We start from the raw sequence: 27,170 nt of genomic DNA on the forward strand, positions 1-27,170 counted from the left end.
TTTACCAATGGTCATAGTGGATTCTCCTCCATCACTTGCAATCTTTAAATCAAGATTGGCTTTGTTTCTAAACGTTCTTCTGTAGGAATTCTGGGGAGGAAGTTCTATAGCTGGTGTCATACGGGAGGTCTGATAAGATGATCGCAGTGGTCCTTCCTGGCCTTGGTCCCTATGAATGAGGCCTATAGCATGGAGCAGGGTTCCTGCAGATCAGGATTCTGTTTTCACCAGACACTGATATTTTTCCACACATGCCTGCCAGTTAATGATACAGGCTTGTCATTCAGGCTGGGTGTTTTCAAAGTTTTGTTTTACAAGGTTTGGATCAACAAAAATAACCTTTTAATGAGAGTCCATTGATGCTGCTCTCTGTTAACACACTTTTTTTAAATGAATTTGACATGGCGAATTTGGATGCTGCCTGAGCTTATATTGAGCTCCCAGCCATTGTTTAACTTATAGATGCCTTTTTTCGACTTCTGTTCACCATTAGACATCGTCAGGCAGGCTGCTCAGACATCTGCTGCACATGTAAAAGGCTAGCTTGGGTGGGATGGGCATGCTGCTCACTTGAGCTCGCTCTCTGAGTGCAGGAACAGATGAACTGCTCTGGATGCCGGCTCCCTCCCCAGCTAGTCCACTGGGGGAAGTTGTCCTGGCATCTCACATCAACGACTCCTAGTGACATTAGAGGGTTTCATGAAGCTGATGGAGGCAGAGATTTTCCAAAGCTGGTGAAAGGTTTTGGGATGCCCTGTTCCCATTGAAATGAGTGGGAACTGGGTGTCTGTATCCTCTAGGCAGCTTTGGAAATCCTGTTGTAGCTCTTGATATTGTGGAGGCTCTTAGAAAGCTAGAGCAAAGGACTTCTTTGCTGTCCCAACTTTCTTTGGAGGTATTAAATGGTGCTGTCTGGACACACTTACTGAATATTGCAGAAATAGGGCCAGGTCCTCAGCTGGTGTAAATCAGTATAACTCCATTGAAGTTATAGCAACTGAGAATCTGGCCCACACGTTTGGGAGCATTCCTTCACATTCTGAATGGCTCTTTGGTCCCATATTGGGTCCCCTTAGAGCCCTGTCCAGAAACCCTTGCACAGAATGGTATTTTATTTGCATGGATGTTCAGGAAAGGCTGGTGTGTGATTTTTTTTGTTTGTTTGTTTTTTTATGGTGACCTGGATCCACATGCAAATAAGGGCATTTGTTATCCACTCCATGCTATTTGTTGTTCTCCAGTTTAAAAGCCATTTGAACTGGGCCTCTGGGACATTGCACCAGTCAAGGTGCGGGATGACCCTGGGTGAGAACAGGTGTGGGAGCAACAAAAATGGGGAGGAAAGACTGGGTCTCTAGTGCTGTTTGAAAAGGGAGAAGTGAGAGGATTGGGTGGGAGCCTGAATTGGAGGAGCCCAAGGTGTGGCATTGAGGAGGACAGCGGTGCTGCCAGTAGTGAGGGAGGGTGAGGCACTCTGGTCTTTCCAGGACATGGAGGAGATTTCTGAGATGTGGAAGTGGACAGAGGGGAGAGAGCTCAGGGGCAGAGAGGCAGATCTGAAACCCATCAGCCTGGGGATGGTAACCATGGGAGCCAGTGAGGTCACCCTGGGAGCAAGGTGAGCTGAGCAGAAGACAGAAAGCAGAAGGGGGGGACCCAAGGGAGGCACCGCAGGAGATGCAAGAGCAATGCAGGGCACGCAGCCCTGTTCCAGCTGACAGAATTCTTGCCTGGAAATACAAATAGTTATTTTAGCTTCATTTGTTTCAAATAATTGTACTTTGCTTTCCAGAGCCATGGATTTTCTAACTGCCTACAGCCAGTTCTCTCCCTGTCCCAATTAGAGCCGGCCAGTCAGAGCAGGGGAGGCAGTCTCTCCGCAGCAGGCCTTCCTGTTCCGGAGAGTAGGGGATGCGGAGCGTGGAGACTGCATTTCCAAATTGCTGCACACTTGCCAAAGAGAAGTGTAATATTCTGACTCTTTTCTACCTGCTATTACCATTTCATCTGCACTGCCTAAAGTAGGTGCTTACCTGCTCCTGCAGATGCTCAGCCCCACCGCACACTTGCCAACCTTTTGTGCAGCACTCTCTTGAAGACCAGGGATGTTTTCTATCATGGCTCATGCGGTCACAGCAGGGGTCTTTAAGACTTGATTAATTACGGACACCAGGATGGAAACAAGCTACTTAGTGATTCCTGTGTCACTCTCAGTAAATCATGGCCTGGCAAATGAGAGTTTCCATGGTGTTTTCTCATCATTAAATTGCAGCTGGTTTTTAGAGAGCTGCATTTCTTAGAGAACTGCTCTTAGAGAACTGCTCTTTAGGGAGTAGTGGAAAAAAATCCAGGATCCCTAGTAATGTTACCATAATGTTACAGTGAGATGTTTTAGTCCCCGTGTAAGAGTGCACACATGCGTGCGCGCGCACACACACACACTGTGTTTCTGTCTTACTTCCCCCACCCCAACCCCAACTCTCCATCTCACAGTACAAGCAATCAGAGACTGTACAGGAATTAGGGGAGAGTGTAATTTATTTAATGATCATCATTAAAAAGAAAGGTTTCTGCTGGTTATAGATAAGGAATTAGTCCACGACTCTCATCTGTAATCACTAGCTGCTTACACAGAAGGAAAGCATGGTTTAGAGGTTAGACCATGGGACCGGGTTAGAGCATGGGAAAACTGCTGGGTTCTGTTCCCAGGTCTGTCGTGGTCTTGGGCAAGTGACTTAAACTCCTTGGGGGCAGATTCTCAGCTGGTATAAATGGCTGTAATTTCATTGACTTCAGTGAAAACATGGAGACATTCCAGAAGACTGGAAAAGGGCAAATATTTTGTCCATATTAAAAAGGGAAATTAGGAAAACCTGGGGAACTACAGACCAGTCAGCTTAACTTCTGTGCCTGGGAAGATAATGGAGCAAATAATTAAGAAATCAATTTGCAAACATCTAGAAGATAATGAGATGATAAGCAACAGTGGGCATGGATTTATCAAGAACAAATCATGTCAAACCAACCTGATAGCTTTCTTTGACAGGGTAACAAGCCCTGTGGATAGCAGAGAAGTGGTAGATGTGGTATATCTTGACTTTAATAAGGCTTTTGATACTGTCTTGCATGACCTCATAAGCAAACTAGGAAAATGCAACCTAGATGGAGCTACTATAAGATGGGTGCATAACTGGTTGGAAAATTGTTCCCAGAGAGTAGTTATCAGTGGTTCACAGTCATACTGGAAGGGCATAACGAGTGGGGTCCCATAGGGATCGGTTCTTGATCTGGTTCTGTTCAATATCTTCATCAATGATTTAGAGAATAACATAGAGAGTACACTTATAAAGTTTGCGGATGATACCAAGCTGGGAGGGGCTGCAAGTGTTTTGGAGGATAGGATTAAAATTCAAAATGATCTGGACAAACTGGAGAAATAGTCTGAAGTAAATAAGATGAAATTCAGTAAGGACAAATGCAAAGTACTCCACATAGGAAGGAACAATCAGTTGCACACATACAGAATGGGAAATGACTGCCTAGGAAGGAGTACTGCGGAAAGGGATCTGGGGGTCATAGTGAATCACAAGCTAAATGTGAGTCAACAGTGTAACACAGTTGCAAAAAAAGCAAACATCATTCTGGGATGTATTAGCAGGAGTATTGTAAGCAAGACATGAGAAGTAATTCTTCCACTCTACTCCATGCTGATTAGGCCTCAACTGGAATATTGTGTCCAGTTCTGGGTGCCATATTTCAGGAAAGATGTGGACAAATTGGAGAAAATCCAGAGAAGAGCAGAAAAAATGATTAATGGTCTAGAAAGCATGGCCTATGAGGGAAGATTGAAAAAATTGGGTTTGTTTAGTCTGGAGAAGAGAAGGCTGAGAGGGGACATGATACCAGTTTTCAAGTGCATAAAAGGTTGTTACAATGAAAAGAGAGAAAATTGTTCTTCTTAACCTCTGAGGATAGGACAAGAAGCAATGGGCTTAAACTGCAGCAAAGGCGGTTTAGGTTGGACACTAGGAAAAGCTTCATAACTGTCAGAGTGGTTAGCACTGGTATAAATTGCCTAGGGAGGTTGTGGAATCTCCATCACTGGGCATTTTTAAGAACAGGTTAGACAAACATCTGTCAGGGATGGTCTAGATAATACTCAGTCCTGCCTTGACTGCAGGGGTCTAGACTAGATAACCTCTTGAGGTCCCTTCCAGTTCTATGATTCTATAGCAGTCTACACCAGCTGAGGCATGATTTCTCTGTGCCTCAGATTGCCTTTCTGTATCGTGGGTATCCAACTTACTTTACCAGAATCATTAAGCCCCACAACAACCATGTGAAGTACTCTGAGATCCACAGGTGAAGGGTTGTGAGACACCTACTATGTATTATTCATAAGGAAACTCCTTACATCTGTCAAGCACCCCCATGTATCCCAGAGTACTTGGGACGAGGGAAGGAATGGTATAGAACTTGGGAAAGTGTGGAATGGCTAAAGAATACATGGAAAAGATTTGAGAGACAGGGCATGTGAATTTCAATTACACCCTTCGCTTATTTCCCCCATCACCTGTGGTGAAGCAAGCAGCATCCTATAGAGAAAGCTGGCAGCTGTCCATGGTACTGACATACACAAAGGAACATCAGAAAAGAGATCTATAAACAAGTGAAGTGTTATCATGTAAATGTTTGGACATCTTCTTCAGGAGCAAACATTCCAAGACTTATTTCAGCATAAAATCAGAAGAACATTAAGCAACCACCCAAATATATATCTCGAGAGAGAGATTTGGAGAGCAGACTATAAAACCTTCTCTCTCATTTTCTTTTCTTTTTTTTTTTTATAGGAACGAATTTTCCTAACACTGTCCAACTACATCTTCACAGTAATCTTCCTGGCTGAGATGACAGTTAAGGTAAATGAAGCCACAGCATAAGCCTGGCTCTGCTGCATTAGCACCATTTTATGACTTTGGATTTCTAAAACCCCTGTGCCCATTTTTCCAGAGATCATCATGTCTTAATCTGCTCTGCTTCTTGGGAAGGAGGAGCAACCCAGTAAATACCAGGCACTTTATTTTTAGTGCATTTTTCAGCACCATCATTCCATTGAAATTATTCCTGATTTATAGCAATATAGATGAGATGAGAGGCCTAAAATCAGCAGTCCATCCCCTTTCAATATAGCACTTAAGCTCATGCATTACTTCAGCCATGTGGGTAAACCCCATTGACTTCCATGACCTAAAGATAAGTTTACGCTTAAGTGCTTTGCTAAAGAGGCAATGTGACCTAGTGGCTAATGTACTGGACTGAAACTCAGGAGACTGGGATTATATTCCTATCTCTGGCTGCCATTGGCTTGTTGGATGACCTTGGGCACATCATTTCACCTCCCTGTGACTCAGTTTTCCCGTTTGTAAAATGTGGATAATGATGCTGATCCCCTTTGCGTAGTTCATTGAAATCTACTAATGAAAAATGCTGTATTAGAGCTGGTGGTGGTTTGTTGTTATTTTATTAAATGTGTACTTAAATGCTTTTCTGAATTAAAGCCTCAATCAGGTCCAAAGATTGGCAAGACTTTTTCCTGTGTGTCACTCTCATATAATTCATAGCATCTCAGAGCTATTCCCCTCTCATTTGGAAACTTCCCCTGTCTTCTGTATTTGCAAATCTGGTGGACAGCAACAGCCTATAGTCAGGACCTCGAAACCACTTCTCTCCCCCAGTAACCCAAATAATCATGTGATCAAATCTTCTGTGCAACAGCTATACATTAATAGAATCACTTTTGCACAACTAGGTTTAGCTGCATTAAAAATACATCAGCTGTTAAGGGGCAATCTGTGGTGTGTTTTGCAGAGTTATTTTTACAGTCCTTATGGTATAACACTTTACCGAATTGTCTAATTAGGTTTCTATACTGGGAAGCAAATGGACTCACAATCACTTATCTGTGAATAATGTATTAGCTGCAAGTCGCTAACTGGAAGAAACGTACTGGCTGAATTAGTCATAACTTGTTGCCATTTGGGCAGGTGGTGGCGCTCGGCTTGTGCTTTGGGGAGAAGGCCTACCTGAAGAGCAGTTGGAATGTGCTTGATGGGGTGTTGGTTCTCATCTCAGTCATTGACATCCTGGTTTCAATGGTATCGGACAGCGGCACTAAAATTCTTGGAATGCTGAGGGTCTTGAGGCTGCTGCGAACACTCAGGCCATTAAGGTAAGCAGCGACTGGGGCTCGATAAGATAGAAAAGGGGTGCAGGTTGGCTGTGCAAGCTTCTGGTTGGGGATGGTTCCCTGAATCTCTCCATGCAAAGAAACGGAACTGTTTTCTGGAGTGCAATGGAAGGGCCCAGTGAGCAGGGGCCGCTCTAGATATTTTGCCATCCCGAGCACGGCAGGCAGGCTGCCTTCGGTGGCTTGCCTACAGGAGGTCCCCAGTCCCGTGGATTTGGCGGCACGCCTGCGGGAGGTCTGCTGAAGCTGCAGGACCAGCGGACCCTCCTCAGGCATGCCGCCGAAGGCAATCTGCCAGCCGCCCTGGCGGCAACCGGCAGAGTGCCCCCCGCGGCTTGCCGCCCCAGGCACGCACTTGGTGTGCTGGTGCCTGGAGCCACCCCTGGCAGTGAGACAGAACACGCGGGGTTTGCTGCCCAGTCACACCTCCAGCTCCGTGCACAACCTGTCATTGTCTTTACAACAAACTCCCAGCCTGATTCTGAGACATGACAGCCTCGGGTCCTGTTTGAGTCAAGGGGAAGCTCCAGGCACTCAACACACCTCAGGGTTAGGCTTAACTGTGTAGCAAACTGATCAGTGCCCCTTTTACTCATTAACGCACACATCCCCAGCTATTTGTGCTCTCATTTGCTCTGTGTGAAGTGTTTCTTAACAGCTCCTTTCCCCTCGCCCTTCAGGCAATCAATGGCTTTTGTAACCAAGAATAAAATTAGTAGCAGGTGGCAGCACATTTTTAAAGATTCAGAGACCAAACTGTTACTTAACCTAAAATGTGAAGATTTTTTTCCTCCAAAATCTCTATTAATTTCACTCTGATAGTAACCATAAGAATGGCCTGATGAGATGAGAGCACTGGTCCCTCTAATCAGGTCTCCTGTCAGACAGTGACCAGCATTGGATGTTTCATGGACAGGAACAAGATATCTTTTAATGGACAATTGTGCAATAACCTGCCCATGGAGGAAGTTTCTTCCTGACCCCAAGCAAACTGTGCTTGGCCTATGCCCTGAAGCATGAGGATTTATATCCTTAATAAATATTATAACTTATCTAATATAATTGGAGATGTTCTTGTTATGCTGGAATTAACAAGCGTATCATCCCCACAGTCTCTTTACACATATGTTGTATCGCACTCCCCATCCCTTCATCTGATGTTTTTTTCTTTTGGGGTAGGGGTGTATCTCTTTCTTTCTGTGCGTTTATGCAGGGCCTAGCAAAACGGCCTCATTCTGACTAGGCATCTGTTTGGTACTTCAATATGAATAATAAAAAGGGTCACACCATCTGTATATTTCTGACATACTCTCCTCTGAAAGAATCAAAACATAGACTTTGTCCACATGCCCTGTTAGAGCTGGATCAAAAATCCGTTAAAGCTTTTCCATTGCCTTCAGTAGGCTTTAGATCAGCCCTTTAGTGGGTAAAAAACTAGAAATGAGCAAATAATTAGCAACTGCTAAAAATTTTGCCAAACTTTGCCATAGTTGTCACAAATTGCATGGTCTTTACGTCTTTTGCCATTTACATGCTCAGAAGTCCCCAGATTGTGCACGCACAGTCCATGGCAAGCATTAAATATTCGGATTTTGAACTCTACTGGTGAGTTTTGTTTGGACAGATACGTTGCATTGTATATGTCTGTTCCCTGATTGGGTGATTGCAACCCTGACAATAAAGTTTCTGAGGTGAATATTTGTGATTGTGGATTCAGGTTTAGCTTTCTTCAGGGGTTTCTCAGTGTTTCCTTGTTGTTTGCTGATTATGTGAATGTTCCTGACAGCCTGCTTGTTTGTTAGACTTTTCCACAAAAAGCCACAGGGCAAAAAGGGCACTAGCACCATTAAAATAGATCCATTTAAAGCAAAGGTTCTTAACCTGAGTCTTGGCCCCAGAAAGGTCACAGGGGCTCATGGCCACCCTGCCTTTCCCATACTGCTAAATGGAATGGCTAGATTGAAAGGGGTGGCCCCGGAAAGTCCCACTATGAAAAAAGGCATGTTGCTATTAAAATGATTAAGAACAACCGGTTTAAAGGTTCGAACACACATTCGCAGAAAATTGTTCACAATATCTACCAGCTCTTCTCTCTCCTTTTTAATACATACACAGGAAAAGTACAAGATAATTGGAATTTCTATAAGTAAAATTGGTATCTATTTCACACCCGCTTCAATTGAGAGATGCACATCAAACTTGGAGAATCTCCTCCCGTGAAGGTTATTGGTTTTCTCAATGAGCCCGTGGTGTTAGATCACATCTAGATAAGATGTTCTGAGTGCACTTTACTTTGATCTATAATGTTTCCTGATTATTATTTTTTTTCAATTTAAGGCTTTGATCCTGTTGTCAGTGAGTTTCCGTATCTGTGTATGGGTCCTTAATTCACATGAGCTGTCCTCATTCATGTGAGTTATCCCATTCACCTCAATGGGATTACTTGTATGAGTATAAACTTCCAGTTGGAAAGGGTATTTGCAGGATCAGGCCCTTACATTATTTTGTTCCGTTGGCATAGGATGTATTTTCTCAAGAGGGTACATGAATGTTTGTGATTGACTAAACTGCACAAACACTGCATAACGCAAAGGAAGTTTTTAAAAGATAACAATGACACAGTTCCCTAAATATGTTCACAATCGATTCTGTTCCTCTGTAATTAGATTTGTAGCAAATAAAAAGCCAACCATTAAAGTAGGGGCTTTTCAGTCATTCATAAATCTCCACATGTGGAAATCCATCTGCTGTTATGCACACACACATGCACATATGGACTCAGCTGACCATGGCCTCCCTGCCCAAGGCCCAGCAACTTATTTTGCTGTCTCATTTAAGAACAATAAATTTTGCATTCTTTAGCTCCACCTGTTGGGACGTCTGTGTATGTGCAAATGTAACTGGATGCACAACTCAGCCTCCTTTGTTTTAATCAAAATGAAGCCCATATTGTCTGGGAAATTAGCTGCCATTAATGTAGGAATGTCAATTCAGCGTATGAAATTCTCTTCAGAGCCTGGACCCTTCACAAGGCCCTGTGTGATGCTTCAGCCAGCCCAAACTTTTCATGAATTGGGCTTGAATTTAGCGAATAGACTCAGACAAAATAGTTGGGGGGAAGGGGAGAAACTTTTTTAAGCCACAGCTTTTCACTTACATTTTCAAGAGGAAACGTTTCCACTTTTCATTTCAGAATTGGTTTTTGTTCACAAATTTAGCTAAATGTTTTTTTAAAAAGTTAAACTCCCGAAAATGAAACAAACACACACACACAAATATTCATTTCCGGTCAAATGAAACATTTCATTTGTCTTGAAACAAATTTGGGGGAGGAGGGTCATTTTGGAAAGAAAACCAAAATATTTCTGTTTCAGGTCAACCCAAAATTATTGGCCCCCAAACTGAAAAAAATCAGTTATTCACTCCACTCGAGACAGGGACTGGAGCCAACCCAAAGTCAGCAAGTGAGGACATCTGGCTGCCACTTGCTAACTCCCTGTATAGTTGCGAGGGGTAGAATTGCAGGAATGGCTATAAGGGAGTGTGATGGGATGTCTACCTCACACAAAGACTGAAAGGGGGAAAAAGGTGGCTAGGTGGGCCAGTTAACTGCCTGGGCTGCCCCTAGAGGAGGAGCCAGGGAGATGAACAGGAACAGGAGGGGCCTCTATAATGCCCAGTAGTTGAAAGTAGAACGGGGTGGGAGAGATGGAAAGTGCTGTCACTCTCAAGGTGTGGGAAGGTATGGTCGGAAGCAGCCCAGGGATACGGCAAAAAGGGATAGACCTTGTATAGATCTTGAGTGTGTGTTGTAGGCTCCTTGAACTGGAAACCAATGTAGAGGGTGGGCCTGGGTTCCCCTACCAGCCACTGGGGAAGTGGCACTGTTATGGGACAGTGAATGGGAAGACTGCCTGGGATGGGGGGGTTCCGAGAGACTTTGATATATGCCCCCCCAGAAGGGGAGGGCTACAGTGATCTGGCCAGAGGGCCAAGCCACAAAGCGGGAGCAGCTGAGTCTCAAGTGAGTGAGACTGGGAGAGAGACGGAGTGAGCAATGTCTGGAAGGGGCATCAACATGGTAGAGCTAATCCCCAGATGCAACCAGAAGGAGGCGCTTCAATGGTGAGTGTAACACCCTGGGACAGTGAGACATCAGGAGAAAAATCCCTGTGAGAAGCCACCGCTCTGCACCTTGCAGCATTGAACGTTAGGGAAGTGAAGGGGTTTTGTTAAGTTTGCTTTGGCTTATGGCAGCTTGCCTTGATTTATGGTACTGGAGGTTTGCTACTTATAAAAGACCTTGCTGATTGCTACTTTGTCTTCTTTCACTGTAGAAATACCCTACTGCCTTATACAGTACACACAATTGTGTATGCAAAATCACATATGCGTATGCAAATCAAGTATTTGCTTGTACACCTGACCAGCAAAGTGTGCGGCTGACCATTTGCATGAACAAATACCCAATCTGCATACGTGCAAATCATGTACATGCAATTGTGTGGGCGTAATTACACAAGTCAGTCATTGAATATCAGGCTTAAAGCTATACAAAGGGGTATTCAAGCCCCACTCTAGGCACAGACGTTTGAAGATGTGTTCACAAAGAAGGGGCATTCCAAGGCATTTCCACTGTTCTCTATGATGTACCAGCCTGTAGAAGAACGCCTGATCCAATAACGTTCCTTCCTAATGTGTTCAACTTGCTGTTGTCAGGATCAAGTGCTACAGGTCAAGAAACAAGAGAAATCCAAATTAACGATGGATTCAGAATTAATTTGGATAGGTTTCAATGCTATTTTACTCTCTTCAGAGCTTTGGCTTCAGCTTCCAAAGCAGATGTGTAAATTATTCACTCTTCCTCCCATCGCTGTATGAAACAGTCATTTCATAGCTTCGCTCCTCTTTATCATAGTATCACCTTTGCTGGTTTTTTCCCCCACGGAGGAAAGTCTGAGCTGCCACTTCTTTATACAAATGGGCTGAGCAGACTAGCAGGCTTAAAGTTAGTAAATATGTTCCAGCTGGAATGAGATTGACAGCAGTCTTGGAGCATCTGCATGCTTGGAATTTAGCAGCATTGTGACTGCTGAGGCCAGCAGAACCAACAGAAACTCAAGGGATTAGCATTTTTTCCTTGCTGAAGAACTTCTGTGACTCCCAATTTCCTCATTTGTCAGATGCCTGACGCAGGCTGAAATTGTCCTTAGTGCAATCTCAGCTGGCTACTGTGTCACCATGTCCGGAGGGCTCGAATCAGCTGGATCGTTCAGGACTAAATTGCCGGAGCAGTGGATTGGATAGCATGGGTTTGCAGGCAATAATATCAGCAGGATCTTGGGCAATATTGATGAGGTGCTGGGATGGTTAAAGCCATCGTAATAGAGCTGACACTAATGTCTCGGAAATGCTGAGGTTGCGTTACTTTGAGGTTCTATCTAGGACCTTATCCGGCTCTCACTGGAGTCTTTCTGTTGACCTGGTGGGTCTTAGCTTCAGTGCCTGAAGTCATGAGGACTATGATGTTTTTCATTAATTAGCATTTAAGCTTCTGACAGATGTTGGCAGCAGCAGCAAATACCAGCTCAATATCTGGAGGTTCCTCTTAAAATTACAAAATAAAATCGTCTTGAGCCCCCACCCAGAAATTTGGGAAAACTAAATACCTTCTGTGGGCGTCTCTACTAGTCAATACTTCCCCCCTCGCAAGCACCGAGTCTGTGTATAACGAAAAGCAAACATTTATTAAGGGGAGAGGGGACGCATTAATTTGGGAAAACACAGCAATAATAACTCAGAAATATGCAGACAATAAGTAAACCACCCGCCCCACAGGATCTTGGGCAGGAGGCTTTTGCCTCAGCTTCCCACCTTGCAGCGTGGAAGCCCTATGGACAAATGTCTCTTTAACTCCTCCTTTCCCTCCACTGCACCCCACTCATGGTTTGTTGTCGAACGTCAGCAAAGCATTATGGAGTGCATTTAGGTGGGGTCCCCTCCAGCGAGCGAGACCTCTGCCATTGCTCTGCTGTGTCCATGGTCTGGCTGGGTCCAGCCCTACAGACCCATGCTGTTAGCAATCATTCTTCTAGGATTTGTTGGGCAAGAGGCTGCTTTTGCTGCTGATCTCATCAGGCTCCCTTTAGCTGTGTTCCATCCCTTACCCAGACCTTAGTGATTTCCCTGGGTAGTGGGGAGCCTGCCTTTCAATGCATGCTGTCTCCACGGCCAATGTAAGGCTCAGCTCCTAGACCTGGAGAGGAAGGGTCAAATGGCATCTGGGACCTTTAAACAAACTCCTCCTTACCGGATAGGAAGATCTGTCCCCACCCCCTCTGAGTGTCACTTGGATATGACTCACTACCCCATGTTTAGTGAGTGAGTATGCCTTTTAATTGTACAATAAGGATAAAAGCATTTAATTACCCCTGCTTTCAAGGCTTAAGTGAATTTTAACCCAAAACAGCGAAAATTAGTCACTGGGCAAAGTAGGTGGTGTGTCTATGCTAATAAGGTCAGCTCATGAGGTTTTTTCCTCCAGTTTCTCTACAGCTGACGGGAAAGCTCTCCTTCAGACCATTGGCGTACATCTGGGGTTACATTTTTCTTCAGATTTTTTTTGGTAGGCCTGGGGATAATGTTACAGGAGAAGCAGCGGGGTGTTTTGCAAGCTGCAGTGCAGACATGACGCACATGCACTGGATTATATTCTGATTAGGAATTTGAAAGAACTAAAGGGTTATATAATTTCTTAGCCCCTCTTTCTCAACATGCATCCGCTGCTGGCCAATGTAGAAGAATGACCTCCTATTCCTTCCTATTCCTCATATGTTGGAACCCAGATGGTGTCTTGTGAGGAAAATTACTTTGTTCCATTTTTAATTTGATGTTGGTGCTGGTGAAAGTTGCCAGGCCCTGGAGACTGAATTTCTTCATTGTATCCACAGAACAGAGTTTCTTCACAAGAGGAAGGTTGGGGAGGGTGCTTGCCTGGGACTCAGGAGACCTGGTTCAATTTCCTACTGTGCCACAGATTTCCTGAGTGACCTTGGGCACATCACTTAATCATTCTGTGCCCCTATTTTCCTATCTGTAAAATGGGGATAATAGCACTTCTTGTGGGGCTGATGTGAGGAATGTGTGTGATTCTGAAGTGCTCAGATACTACAGTTATGGAGAGGCATAAAAGTATCTAGGATTCATATACAGAATAGGCATCGAACTGATTGAGACGGTGCAAGCTTTTCCCCTAACGTGCTTAAGCCCGGATCTGGGTGTATTTCAGTTTTCAGGTGCTTTAGTCTGTCGGCTTCGAAAAGGGTGCTAGTGAGGACAGTGTTTGTTGTTTGTGATGTGGATCCCTGCCTGCCCAGAACTGGACTGAGATCAACAAACATGTTTAACATAGCATGCTAAGCTGCCATTTGAGGGTAATGATTTGTTTTGGTTGCTGCCAGCCTGGTTTAGATTTGCTTCACAGCCTTAAAGGTTAAAGACTTCAGAACGCCTTACGTTCCCTGAGCCAGCCAGTCCTTTCCAAACGCACGAAACCAGCACGGCGCAGATCAGACAGGGAGAGTAATAAGTAACAACAACAGTGACCTGAGCACAACAGCCAGGATGTAAAACAGAAGCATCTGCCTTTTGTGTTGTGTTGGTAGGGAGTGGATAAAAATATCACCATCTGTTTCTTTTTTACAAGGGGAATTGACAAGCTACCCTTGACATTTAGAGTAAATATTTTACCAGAAAGAAGGAAATATTTTTTTTTAGATTTTTGTTTTTCAGAGTATTGTTTAAAGCCAACAATCCTTAGAAGAAGAAAAAAAAGGAAAACAAAAAACCACCATTATTTAATGGCTATGCACATAGCTCTGGAGTTGAACTCTATAGGCATGGAGACACACAAGGAATAATGCAAACTTTCAGAGAGCATGAGGCTTATCCGTCACGCACTTCATTAAAGCCAAATGTCACTGTCACACTTCCGAGTCCACAGTGACCCCTGCTGGGGGAATGACACAGTCTGGGGAGGATGGAGATTAGACTAGAACTCAAACTGGGAGGTAGTTTTAAGATGGCAAGAGGCAGGTTATTGAGATAGGAAAGCAAAACATACAAAGGGGAGGGGTGAAAATGCAGAGGGAAACTGAGCTGGGCAGAGCAGGGAGAGACTTTGGGGAGCCCGTGAGAGGATCAGTGTAGAGTGGGGAGGTCAGGCAGGAAGGAAGACATCCTTGTCCCGTAGGTGAACAGGTGCTTTTGAGTGCCAAGTTTTCAAAGGAGCCTTCACACCTATGTCCATAACACACACACACACCACTCTATGGGCGCAATTGGCGTTTTTTGTGCATCAGTGCCTGACTTTCCATTCCTACATTTGTAAGCAGCTTGGCCATAAAGACTAGATTTACAAAATGAGTTAGGCCACTGATGTCAATGATACTTTTGTAAATCTCATTAGAAACCTATTTGCCCCTAAACACCTTTGTAAATCTGTCCCTAAATGACTTGATGGCTTTTTTTAATATAAACAGGCTTAGTCCTCTGATTCAAGTATTGCCCTTGTTATAACGGTGTAGTTCATCTTCTACTCCTTTGTTTTCCTGCTTGTTTCTATCTTGCTATTGATTGTGCCTTCTCCCTTAGCCCTACAGTATAACCTAATCTACAGTTATGAAATTCGAGGTAATGCCAGAGAGATGGGGAGAGATCCTGTAGTGTTGAAGGTTACTGCTTATGCTCTTGTGGTGACGTTCTCAACTGACTCACAAAAGTGGTTGAATATCTGATGTCACAGCAGTGAATGGATAGAAGTAAGACAGGATGAAGGTAGGAAATGTAGTGGCTCAGGAATCTGTGTTGGACCCAGTCCTGTTCCAATGGTGTATTAGTGACCAGGAAGAGAGAACGTGGAACCAAGTGCATGCATTTGTGAATGACACAAAACAAGAGGCTGGCTCCAAAGGAAGATGGGATCTACATCCAAACCAGAACCGAGAGAGCTTGTCAAACTGCATTATAGAAAAATACAAAGTGATGAACAATGGAGAGTGAGGGAGAGATGACATCCTGGCAGGAGATAGATAGGGAGTGACAATGGCTTAGATTAAAACCATCAGATCTATCTCTGGCAGTGCAAGAGGCCAGAGGGGCCACATCTGACATACAGTTAGAACCTCACAGATACGAACACCAGAGTTACGGACCAACCGGTCAATCAGACACCATGTGAAACCAGAAGTAACCAATCAGGCAGCAGCAGAGACCAAAACAACAAACAGAAAAGCAAGTACTGTGCTGTGCCTGTATTGTAGCTTAAATGTAGGCACATCTGGACTGCCTGTCCTCACTCCCACATGCGGGGCAGCCACTTACCACTAGGAAGTGAAGATGCTGGGGCTGCCAGCCCAAGGCAACCAGAGCCAGCAGAGCAGGACCAGTGCTGGGGTCTGTGCCGCTTTCACCTCTCCCTCGGTCAGGAGGCCGACACACTGGTGTCACCCTTCTTCCCCCAGCCAGAGGGGGACATGCTGTTTTCACACACACCCCACCCCCAGCTGGGAGAGGGACAAGCTTGCAAATTCAGTTAGACCCAGGGAAAGAAGCTGCCTGCAAGGAAGCTGCCGGTGCTGAAGAGGGAGTTCAGCTGCTGCTGGAGCCAGAGCCGGAACTGCGCTTTGTTCAGAGTTACAGACACAACCTCCCTTCCTGAGGTGTCCGTAATGCTGAAGTTCTACTGTATTAGCTTGGAATAAGGTGCCAAAGCGCTTTACAAGAACTGAGAGTACTGCATAAGGGGTCAACGAGAAGACAATAGAATTTCCCAGGCCTGGCAGCGGGAGGTGTGCCGTACATGGAGAGGTCACTAAAATTAAATCTGTGTTCATTTTGAATAAAGTGGTTAAAGAGGACATGACTGGAGAGGTGTAGGCAATGGAGTGGGAGAAGAAGACATGGGGGTACTCTGTAATTTCCCCTTTCTGTGAGCCTGCTCGAAAGCCTCATGCAGTTAACAGAAGCCTTTCCACTAACTTCAATGGGCTCTGGATCAAGATCTGTGTACTAACTCTTAATACGTATGCATTCCCACCTGCACCTTCTCTTCTTCCCCAGTCCACGCACGAGGCTCCCTGAGTACATATGACGTTTCCCCAACCTCCCTTAGATCTTGCCTGCATATTTATACCTGCCTCTGGAAATCTCCATTTCATGCGTCTGACAAAGTGGGTATTCACCCATGAAAGCTTATGCTCCAATACGTCTGTTAGTCTTAAAGGTGCCACAAGACTCTCAGTCCCTTCATAGCATTTGTTCTCTTATTTTTCAGCCACACCCCATTTCAAACAGCTGTTTCCCTAGTCTACATTTATGCCTGTGCCTAGGAGCATGGAAGGATTCAGAGGAATGTTGCAAGGACAGTGTCTAACCTGCTTCTTGTTCCTGCTTTTTCCCCTCAGGGTCATTAGTCGAGCACAAGGACTGAAGCTGGTGGTGGAAACCCTGATGTCATCCCTGAAGCCTATTGGGAACATTGTGGTCATCTGTTGTGCTTTCTTCATCATCTTTGGAATCTTGGGAGTCCAGGTAGGTTCCCTGCTGGGCTCTTTGCCCAGTTCCACTGGAATCCAGGCAAAGCTGGAAATAGAAGCAAGCCCAAATAGAGAGGAATATCTTGGTATCTTTGCCACTGTGTGCAGGCCACAGGTCTTTGAGGGGCCCAGATTAAGGTGAGTTTCTTTTTGGGGTAATTCCCCATCCAGGAACTGAAATAGCATGAACAGAGCAAGATTCATATTATTCTAGCCATAGCCATGGCTTACTGAGTCTTTTGCACTTTTCACAGGCTTTTAAAATGAAGCATAGGCTAGACTTCACACACGTGCACTCTTAGTACCAGAGGGCACAGCAATGAGTATGAAAAATTATGGTGGTAGGACTTCAGCCTCTTTCTTGGTTCTGTCGGGGAGGTGCGATCTGTGGGTTAGTGGATGGGTCTAACCCCCTTCAAGCTGACCAGTGCATACAGTATTATTGCTCTCTAAGGGCACATCTACACCACAGATTAAGGTGTAATTGTAGCATGAGTAGGCCAGGCCTGCACTAACTTTAGCTAGAGCAGATAACACTAGCAGTGAAGATGTGACTGCATGGACCCTGATGTGGGCTAGCACCCTGAGTATGTAGCCAGGGTTCCTAGTGGGCTTGTACCCATGTCTGGACTGCCACGTCTTCATTGCTATTGTTACCTGTGTTAACTTGATTAAAGCTAGCGCAGGTTCACTAGCACTATGAGTACAACGTAACTTGCAATGTAAACATACCCCAAAACAAGCACTGTCCGAGGGGGCATGCTGATCCCGCTCAGAGTGTCAGCCAAGAGTCCTCTTCACCATGCTCCCTCCATCCCCACCACGAGGACTTGTGCTCTGCCTGGCAGAGTTCCTGTAGCAGAACATGAACTGAGCTACACCTGAGCAACAGCTATCCTTCCCCCAGGACCCACCAGAGCAGAATTTGAGTCTATAGTTAATATAATCAGATCCCTACCTTGTCCCACTAGGAAATCCTAGTCCAAGGAAACTATTCCAGTCAATTCTGTCTCCTATCTGTGGTATAAAAGTTGGAGGGACAATGTCCCCTTTTGTTCCCAGCTTTAAACTCATGGAAAATAGAAACTCTAACTTTCATAGCTGGGAATCCGCTGGCTTCTAAGCTCAAAGGAAAACTTGTCCCGGTAGACTCCGTGCAGGGTTCTGAAAGTTCACATAGGTAGAAGCTGGTGAAAATATTGATTTCTGAGCCTTCTGCTGTGTCAGGCAACCTGGATACAATCTGCTGTCGTCATCCCCAGTCCTTAGAGGGCAGGAGCCCAAGGGAAGAGACTGGAGAAAAGTTTCCATCTTCTTGTGATAATTTCTAATCATCTGAACAAGAAAGAGATTCTATCTGATGGATATTTCAGCACATTTCCCCTTTTCCTGGTGAAGTTTATTTGATCTGTCAAAGCTGACTTGGAAACTGGCTCTCAGTTTGGACAGAAGGGCTTTCATAACATTTTACATTAATGAATGTACTTTAAATAACTAATAAATATAGTGTTCAAAGCCGACAGAACAAAAGGGAAGAATCATCCCATTCATGACAATTTTTGCATCTAGATTGATGTATAGGTACAGCACAATATCCATTTATTATACTTTGCATCCATTCATTGCCCTAAACAGGACCATAAAACTAAGCACATCCCATAAAACAAAATAATCAGATCCAAAAGAGTTTATAACAGGAAAAAAAAATCTGTCACTCTGAGCTGTTTGAATTTCCTTTCTGCTAATTGTGATAGCTTTCCCCAGTGCCTCTCCCGGTCTTTTATTCAGTTGTCACAATTACACATTGACACATTTACAGCACTACATACAAACATTAGAACTGATCCTGCATTCAGCATGCAAAATTCCCAGTGATGTCAATGAGAGTTCTGCATGCTGAATAACTGTAAAAGCAAGGCCATCATTTATATAAAAGAAACCAAATCTTAGATTGCTCTGCATTAGCATGGAGTTCTTTCTCCCATGTAAGTATAAAATGAAGATCGATAGTAAGATTCAGTCTTCTAGAGTTAACAGGAAAAGGCAATCCCTGCCCCAATGAGATTACAGTGTGCATAGACCAGACAGACAGAGTAGGAAACAGAAGCACAGAGTTTGTGATTTGCCTAATGTCACACAGGAGGTAAGTGCAAGAACCTAGAATAGAACCCATGTCTTCCAAACCCCAGTCTACTCTCCTGCCCGCTGGATTGCATTGGAATGCCTGCTATTTATTTATTGTGTTACAGAGATTTCAGAAGTGTGCATCATGGTAGCGTGTGAATAGCCATTAACTGCCAGGAGTAGGAAGTAGAAAAGCCAGAGTCGCTCTGAAACTTTGGACCTTCAATTTTCAGAAGTGCTGAGAATCTGCACCCCTAGCATGAGCTGCCAGTAAGCATGAGCTGCCAGTGCTCAGTGTGTTTGCAAATCAGATCCTTTTATGTTCCTCTCTAGTTTATGGTTGTGTAACGGGGCCCATCTGAATATTATTACACCCCTAGTCATGAAGCTATTACACTCATAGCCAATGTATTAAAACCAGTGTTCACCTTCCTGTTTAATTTGGAAGAAGCTATCTCCATGAAGATCCTTAAGGGAGCTATAGCCGTTCTAGATCTAAATGTTTTATGGCTACAATAGATGTTGGTTAGCTCTGAGAGTCGTATCCCTGCCCTTCTAGTGGAAAGTGTTCTGCTGCCAAAGTAAATACATAAAGTAATGTATGGGTTTGTTTTGCTCTCCGGGGCTTGTATTTGTTTTGTCTAGAACAACAGATCATAAAGAGTGAGCATCTCTTTTTTTCAAATATACAGGTGGTATTTAAGGTATAGAAGGCTGCTCTGTCCCAGGGAAGCATGGCAAGATACTGTCACTCAGCAGAACAAGATTTCCTATATGTCTTGCTCGCTCAGATTTCGCCATCAATTGCCATGTCCCAAGTAGAAATCATACACTGCCATTTTCTGTGCCGCTTTCCAGAAAGCAACAAGTCTAGAATTAAGCAGCTGATGCTTCTCTGAGGTGTAAATCAGGAGTAACCCCACTGGAGTCCATGGTTTTATGGATGTGTAAGGGAGATCAGGATCTGGCACCAGGGAGCAATAGGAGTTCATTCTTAAACTCTGGTTATAAAAATATTTGCAGAGACTCTCCTGAAGAGCAGTCTAATGATTGATGGAGAACAGCTCTCAAGCAAAGGAATTTAGTGTCATTGAACGTTGCTGGGTTAACAGCCCTAGAAATAGAAGTCTTATTGATCTGTGCCACAGGTCCAGGAGGAGAACGAGGCTCTGCCCACACCACTCCTCACGTTGACTATTGGGAATAAGAGCGTATTCCATTGCTCTGGCACATTGATTCATTTTGTTCTCTGCCAACAAAGACCGTCAACAAAAGGGCTGAATTAGGGCTTTGTTGGCCACTCTTGTAAGACTTTTGGCTGGCAACTGGACTGAGACCACCATACTCATTTCACATAGGTCACTGACCAGCCATCAGATGGTAACACCTACAAGCCTGGGCTGGATTTGAACCAGTGCCCTGGAAGCAAAAGGCTGTAGGGAATCATCTTAGTCCTAGTCCTAGGGGCTACCCAGCCCCCTGCAAGGAGACCTTCAGCCCCCTGCAAGAATATCTTCAAGATCAGTGTCCTAAATTATGTTAGAGGAGGTGTTCAGGCTTTCTCTCAATAGGTGCCTTTGAACTAAACTGTCACTATTGTTAAGCCAGGCTTCATGCTTTGAGGGCCATGAACTAACGAGGCTTTTACCTTTAACTTGATTTGATTGTGTGGGCTGCACAGCAGGTCCGAGTGAGCTGTCCATTCTGTGCAGGTAAACAAAGGTGGATTTACCCCTCCTCTCATTCTTCTGTTTTACAGCTTTTCAAAGGGAAGTTTTTTGTCTGCCAAGGGGAGGATACCAGAAACATCACAAACAAATCAGACTGTGCAGAAGCCAGCTACAAATGGGTCCGGCACAAGTATAATTTTGATAATCTCGGCCAGGTATTACTGGAATGGTAATCTGCTTCTTTGCTCCTTTACCTCCTTGATTTAAAAATCTATGCATAATTACTTGCAGGGTTTTCTTACAGGGGTCTAAGCAGCCACAGTCACTATTCACTTCATATACACTCACCCTGCATTTGTAAATCCCAAATGCAATGCTTCCAAGCATGCACACATTTCCTTTTGGAATAAGACAAACACAAGTAGCTTCACGGTGTATTTAATTGCTTCACTGATCTATAATAAACTAAATACATCTAGCAGCAGAGCTTGACTAATGTGGCTGGACATCCTGTACCCAGTGCATCTCAACATCCCAGTCATTTACAACTGCCCATGGAGCACATCCTTATTTTAGCAGCATGGTAGAGCCTAATTAGTAATGAGCAGTGGAGACCTGGAGGGTGAAAATGAAGCTGCCTTTGTGATTTTTGAATTAGCCCTCATTGCTGGACTGGTGTCTGACATTGACAGGTTTTTGCTGCCAGGAAACCTTGGACATCAAAAGTTTCCTATTATCGGCAAGGTAAAATAGCAGCACAAATGCAAATCCCAAAATGGAGAAGGGCAAAGGAGAATTGAATGTGACAGGTAAAAGAGAGCGTGTAATAAGCTGGGTTCCAACTAAATGTAACTTTTTCCCTTGCATTTCTAGGCCCTGATGTCTCTGTTTGTTCTGGCCTCCAAAGATGGGTGGGTGGACATCATGTATGATGGTCTCGATGCTGTAGGAGTTGACCAGCAGGTATGTTTTCTAGATGAACGCCTAGTAGAGAGAAGCCGCCAAAGCGGCTATGGTTTGGTTTTCATTTTGCAAAACGTTGTTCGTCTTGCAAAAGTGAAACATTGAGGGGCGGTTTGGATCTGGGTTCCATTTTATCCAAACCAGGGCATGGGCATGACAGATGTCAGATGAAAGGTTCCAACTGGGACCCATCTCTACTAGTTATACACTGTAACAAAACCATGCTATGACATAAGTTTCAATAGCTCGTTGTACCCACTTATGGTGCTTGAAGAAATGTCCAATGTAGCTGTAAAATGGGGAACCCTACCTATCTGAGAGGGGTTTTGTGAGCCTGAAGAGTCTTTGAGCACTTCTGGAGAAAGCTGCTACTTTGTATATGTATAGATTACTATTATTGTTGGCCTGGGAGAGTTGCAAAGGATTCTGTTGCCTCACTCTTTGGCACAACAGACCATTCACGACACTTCAGTGTTCAAGTGACTTTGGGTGCCCAATTCGTGACACCTCAAAGGAGCCTGATTGTGCTGAGCACCTGCTGTCTGAAAATCACCTTTAAGGTGTCTTCAGTTGAGCACCCAACATCCCTAGCTGCTTTTGAGAAAGCAGGCCTTGCTGTTCTGCTCCGTCTACCTCCTCAGGATATGTCTACACTGCACTGCGGCTGGAAGCAAGCCTCCTAGCCTACGTAGACAGACTTGCGCTAGTGGGGCTCAAGCTAGTGCACTAAAAAATGCCATGTGGATGTCGCAGCTCAGGCTGCAGCTCAGGCCCATCCAACCCTCTAGGCTTGAGACCCCAAACTGCAGCCGGACCTTCAACTTCCACATTGCTCTCTTTAACATCCCAGCTCGAGCCTGACTAGCAAGAATCTGTCAACCCTCAATTTGCTCCGTATTCTGCCTGTTGTAATTCAACTGGCATCTATCTCCCTCCATCCTGTAGCCAGTTATGAACTATAACCCTTGGATGCTCCTCTACTTCATCTCCTTCCTGCTGATTGTGGCCTTCTTCGTCCTCAACATGTTCGTGGGGGTCGTGGTGGAGAATTTCCACAAGTGTCGGCAGCACCAGGAGGAGGAAGAAGCCAAGAGACGGGAGGAGAAGAGACTTCGCCGGCTGGAGAAAAAGAGAAGGAGTAAGGAGAAACAGATGGCTGGTCGGTAGTCTTTCCACATCTTTCTGAGTCCTGCTTGACCTTTGACACAATCCCCTAACCCCTACCTAGCATCTGGTGATCATTCTCCTCCAAAAAAAAGCATGTCCAAGCTATGAAATTTGCATGAAGGAAACAGCGCCATGTTAGGCTGAGCAGGAAGCCATGGAAACCTTTCCATGACTGCATGATTTGCAATGACCTTTTCACACAAGGTTATTTAAAACCCCAAAACCCGAACCTGGAGCTTCGTGGATAGCACAACTCAGTGTTACACAAATAGTGACAACTGCAAAGATCAACAGTGTCAGACTAGGCCATAAATCTTCCAAGTCTTGAGCACTGTTGCTGATAACTGGATTCACTATTTGGTTTATTACAGCCTTGTAATGCCACAGCAACATCACCTGTCTCATTTATTAGACAGGTTAATTTGTTGGCAGTGTAGCTCTAGGGTTATTCAAGGATGTAATAAAATAATGAAGCCATCTTATTCTAGAAATGCTTTTTAAAAACACCCTATAGATACATATCAATGAGTTTGCTTGAGAAATACAGATTGAAAAAGAATTCAATAAGACAGATTAACCAGATGAACTGTCATAGATTTGAGCTAAATTGAACGATAAAGCTTGACACAAATTTGTGGCCCTCTTAGAATAATGTAGCTTTAAAAAATCTGTTAGCGTGATGAAAGGATGCTAGACCTACACACTCTGTCAAAAATCTAAAAACCTGACCTTTTTCTTTTACTTCAGTTTTGGTTTGGTTGAAAAAGCAGGAAATAACATTCAGGTCAGAGGTCAAAGGCCAGAGGTACTCTTCTCCATCTTGCATGCTTTCTGTTCTGGTTGCATTTTTTCAAATGCCCATCTCTTCATGGTATCTCTCTTGTTACCCTCTCCCGTTCGGTTTCCTTATGACTTGTCTCCACTTCTTTCACATTTCATTTTCTATCTTGGACGAACGTCAGTGATGTTTAAGAGTCTGTCTCTGATCAGGAGCTTGTGCTAGGAATCTGAAAGCTGGTAATGTTAAGTCTGAAAGGTTTATAAAAGTTGCAATGAGCTTAGTTATACTGCGGCAGCACAGATATCGCTAACTAAGGCTCCCATTCAGAAAATACTTAAGCCCATTCTTAAGTCCATCCCTTTGCAGCATGGCTCTTAAGCATGTGCTTCGCTTTAAGCATGTGCTTAAATCCCATTGATTTCTATGGTATATAAGCACAATGCATATATGTTGTCCCAAACAGAGTGCTTTTCCGAATCAGGGCTTAAGGCCCTGATCCTGCAGTGAAAAGGGCATCGTCAGAGCTCTGCAGCTGCACAGCACCCGATTGCCTGCACTGCAGGATCTGGGCCTAAAGAAGGAATATTCTAATATCCTGAGTACATTACAGCATCTCCAGATTCCTGCTCAGAACTGTGGATCAATCAAAGAAGAGACTATGCCCCAGTTCCTTATAGGTGTTGCAATGAACCCAGTGAACTTCAGGAGATGTAACCAGTACTGTGTGGCTCTTCACCCAGTGTGGACACAATTAATAAAGCTCATAGTTATGGATCTTATCTGTCAGTCTCAGTTAAATGGGATACAGCTGATATATCAAAGGATTTTTTTCCCTCCAAACAATTAATATGTATAGAAAGCACTTTAGGGTAGTCTGAATTCCCAGACACAATTGCTGAGTGACAGCTGCTTCCTTAGAACATACAGCCAGATGCTGGATGCCAATGTCCCTTTTGCATGGTTTGGTTTTGGAAAGAAAACATTCTAAATGTCATTAGAATAAATATATAGTGATATTATGAATGACCCTATTTATAATGCTAGAAGAAAAAAGATGAATCAGACATAAGGCTGGTCTGGGAAAGAATCATAAAGCATCCTTGGAGATGTGGATATTTGCATTCAGTTCTGTAAAATGTCTAATTAAAGAGGCAATACCCAAATCGTCTACTGAGGAAGAGAAGACAGCTGAGTGCTAAACCTCCTTAAAAAAAAAAAAAGGCATGAAGCCTTCCAAAGCTTTAGAACAAAGCTTTTCTCAGTTAACATTCAATGAAAATGTTGGTTTTGACTGAATATATCCAGTTTTGCTCTCAATGACATGTAGGTGTCATTGCTTAGATTTCCATCTGTCGTTGTAACTGGCATGCCATTTTGGGATAAGGGGCTTGCTTCTACCCTCAGATCCACGTTAGCAAAACTGGGGTTTCCTTTATGTCGAAGTTGGCCTGGTCACTGATTTTTTGTTGTAGCTAATAGTAGGGATGCGTTTAATTGACTGCACGGTCGTTTTTTTAAATGCTAGTCTATTCCCGTATTAGGACAGAGTGCTGCATCTGAAAAAGAGAAACATATGGACATACCAATATAGAGCTTACATGACAGATGTAGAACCTAGCTGTGTAGTGTGCAGGACTGCAAGCAGCATGTTGTGCTATTCCTCTGCTAGCGTGAAATTCATCCTCTGCTAAGCTTTTGCATAAGTTCTGCTCAAACCAAGTGGTATGTAAGTCTTATGCTGGGGTGAATTGGCCCTACATTTTTAAGGGGGGAAAGTTCTGCCAGTTAAACTGCCACAATCTCTTTGAGTCCATTGGGGTAGCACTAGTATAAGTGGGAGGAGCATCTGGCCCTTAGTTTTACCCTCACTGTATCAGAAGGGGCAGGGATAGCAGATTCCACTCACCAAAAATATATCTAGGAGAGAACATTATTAGAACTCTTCGTGCTACAGCCATTACAGACCTGGCTCGTTGACGGGAGAACTGTAGAAACTGTTGAAGGGGAATGAAACTCTTGCCGCGCGTCCTGCCAGATGATTAATGTCGTTTCATTCTTTTAGATCTAATGCTGGATGATGTAATAATGGAGAGCTCAGCCAGTGCAGTGCAAGGTACTGGGAAATCTTAATGTCTCGTCTCACGTGAATGGCAGTGCTGTGTAACTAACGGCTGGCCAATGCTGCTGTGAGGCATCCCACTAAACTGTGTGTGTGGTGGAAGTCGTGTTTGCTTACTTCATGGCACAGGCATATCATCTTGAACAGGCAGGTCTGCAGACCTGACTCAGGCCAGGCACTTGCAAATCTTAATTTACACCTTTTATTGGGGTTTTTTTTCCTGTTTGTTTTTTTAAATCATTTTTCCAGTTTTCATCCAAACATTGCTGGACTTTCTGTTTTTGAGAATAGTGACTGGATTTTGAAATGGGTCCTGTGTGGTCCACACTCACTTTCTAACCATAAACCCTTAGGAGTTTCTGACCATTCTGCAGCGGTATCTCTGGAAGCCAAATCACCCAACTAGAATAGGATATTTTTCCAGAACTAGCTTGTTGCATTGCTAGTGTTCCAGAAAGAGAAAACCAGCTAACCTCAGAGTGAAACCCAGGCCCTGTGCATAAAGCTAGTGCACAGCCCTACAGCTGGAAGTGGGACATAGGCCCCATGCTGGCAGTTTGCACAGGGGTAGATTTCATCCTCCATGCTGTCAAATTTGCAGCCACAGGAAGTCTCCAGGTTACTCAGTCAGGGACAGGTAGAGAAGATAACAGCCTTGGGTGGGTCACAAGGTCCTTCACCCAGCTGAGAGCTCTGTGCAGATACCTCGAGCACCTTAGGGAGATGTCTGTGTGCCATATATGGACAAATTCTCTGTTGTGGATCTCAAGGGCCTTCTCCCATCTGGCAGAGCACAGCTGTATGAAGTAAGTTGTAGAGAGGTCACTCACTGAATTCTGGGCTTTAGCTATGGGGCCCCACTGAATGGCCTTATTTCTATGCCAATGGGGTCCTGAGTCAATGGAAGTTTAGCCATTAACCCCTGATGAGCTGGGGAAGGAAATGTGAGGTTAGCACTTTTATTCTCACTGCAATTTCCCTACTAGAGCTAGTGGAAACTTTTCAAATTTTAATGATTTTTTGTTTTACCAAAATTTCAGATTTGAAGGGGAAAAAAAGTTTTCTTGATTTCTAACCAGTTCGATTCACACCACAGCCCTGTGTGCAGAAAACATGTTTAAGTTTCATTAGTATCTACAAGCCGTAGTACATCAGATCTTGTAAGTCAGGTGAAACAAAGTGAAACAAACTTCAGAGTCCTGGAGAAGACAGGCAAGCTTTGATTAGAATTGCTATGAATCTAATCTCACCCTCTCCTGTCTACTTAACTCACTTCTCCCCCCTTCATTCATTACTCACCAGCAGGTGCTTCAGGCTGCAGATCTTTTCTCTGGGGTTTGTTTGTTTTTTTGGGTTTTTTTTTCAAGAAGCAGCAGCTTTGATCTGAGCAATGGTTCTTTTTTAAATCATGAATTGTTAAGAATTTTAGTCTGAATAATTAAAGATTTGTTAATATTGAAATAAATGCATAAGTGCATTCAAGAAAAATTACATATCCAAAAAC

The 27,170-nt window shown here is 44.0% G+C and overlaps 1 protein-coding gene across 9 annotated transcripts in view; it reads left to right on the forward strand.

Annotated features, from left to right (window-relative positions):
• CACNA1G (calcium voltage-gated channel subunit alpha1 G) overlaps positions 1 to 27,170 on the forward strand; it is a 146,753-nt gene that overhangs the window by 87,836 nt on the left and 31,747 nt on the right. For 7 of the 9 annotated variants that reach the window (XM_030534552.1, XM_030534560.1, XM_030534561.1 and 4 more), the window contains 7 exons: positions 4,851 to 4,919; positions 6,045 to 6,229; positions 16,711 to 16,837; positions 20,726 to 20,851; positions 21,510 to 21,599; positions 22,545 to 22,737; positions 25,610 to 25,660. In XM_030534552.1, the coding sequence (XP_030390412.1) occupies positions 4,851 to 4,919; positions 6,045 to 6,229; positions 16,711 to 16,837; positions 20,726 to 20,851; positions 21,510 to 21,599; positions 22,545 to 22,737; positions 25,610 to 25,660 (841 nt within the window). The remainder of the gene's footprint in view (positions 1 to 4,850; positions 4,920 to 6,044; positions 6,230 to 16,710; positions 16,838 to 20,725; positions 20,852 to 21,509; positions 21,600 to 22,544; positions 22,738 to 25,609; positions 25,661 to 27,170) is intronic. The other 2 variants (XM_030534557.1, XM_030534559.1) reach the window with 1 other exon arrangement.

The sequence above is a fragment of the Gopherus evgoodei genome, chromosome 15 (assembly GCF_007399415.2).
Source record: "Gopherus evgoodei ecotype Sinaloan lineage chromosome 15, rGopEvg1_v1.p, whole genome shotgun sequence".
NCBI lineage: Eukaryota > Metazoa > Chordata > Testudines > Testudinidae > Gopherus > Gopherus evgoodei.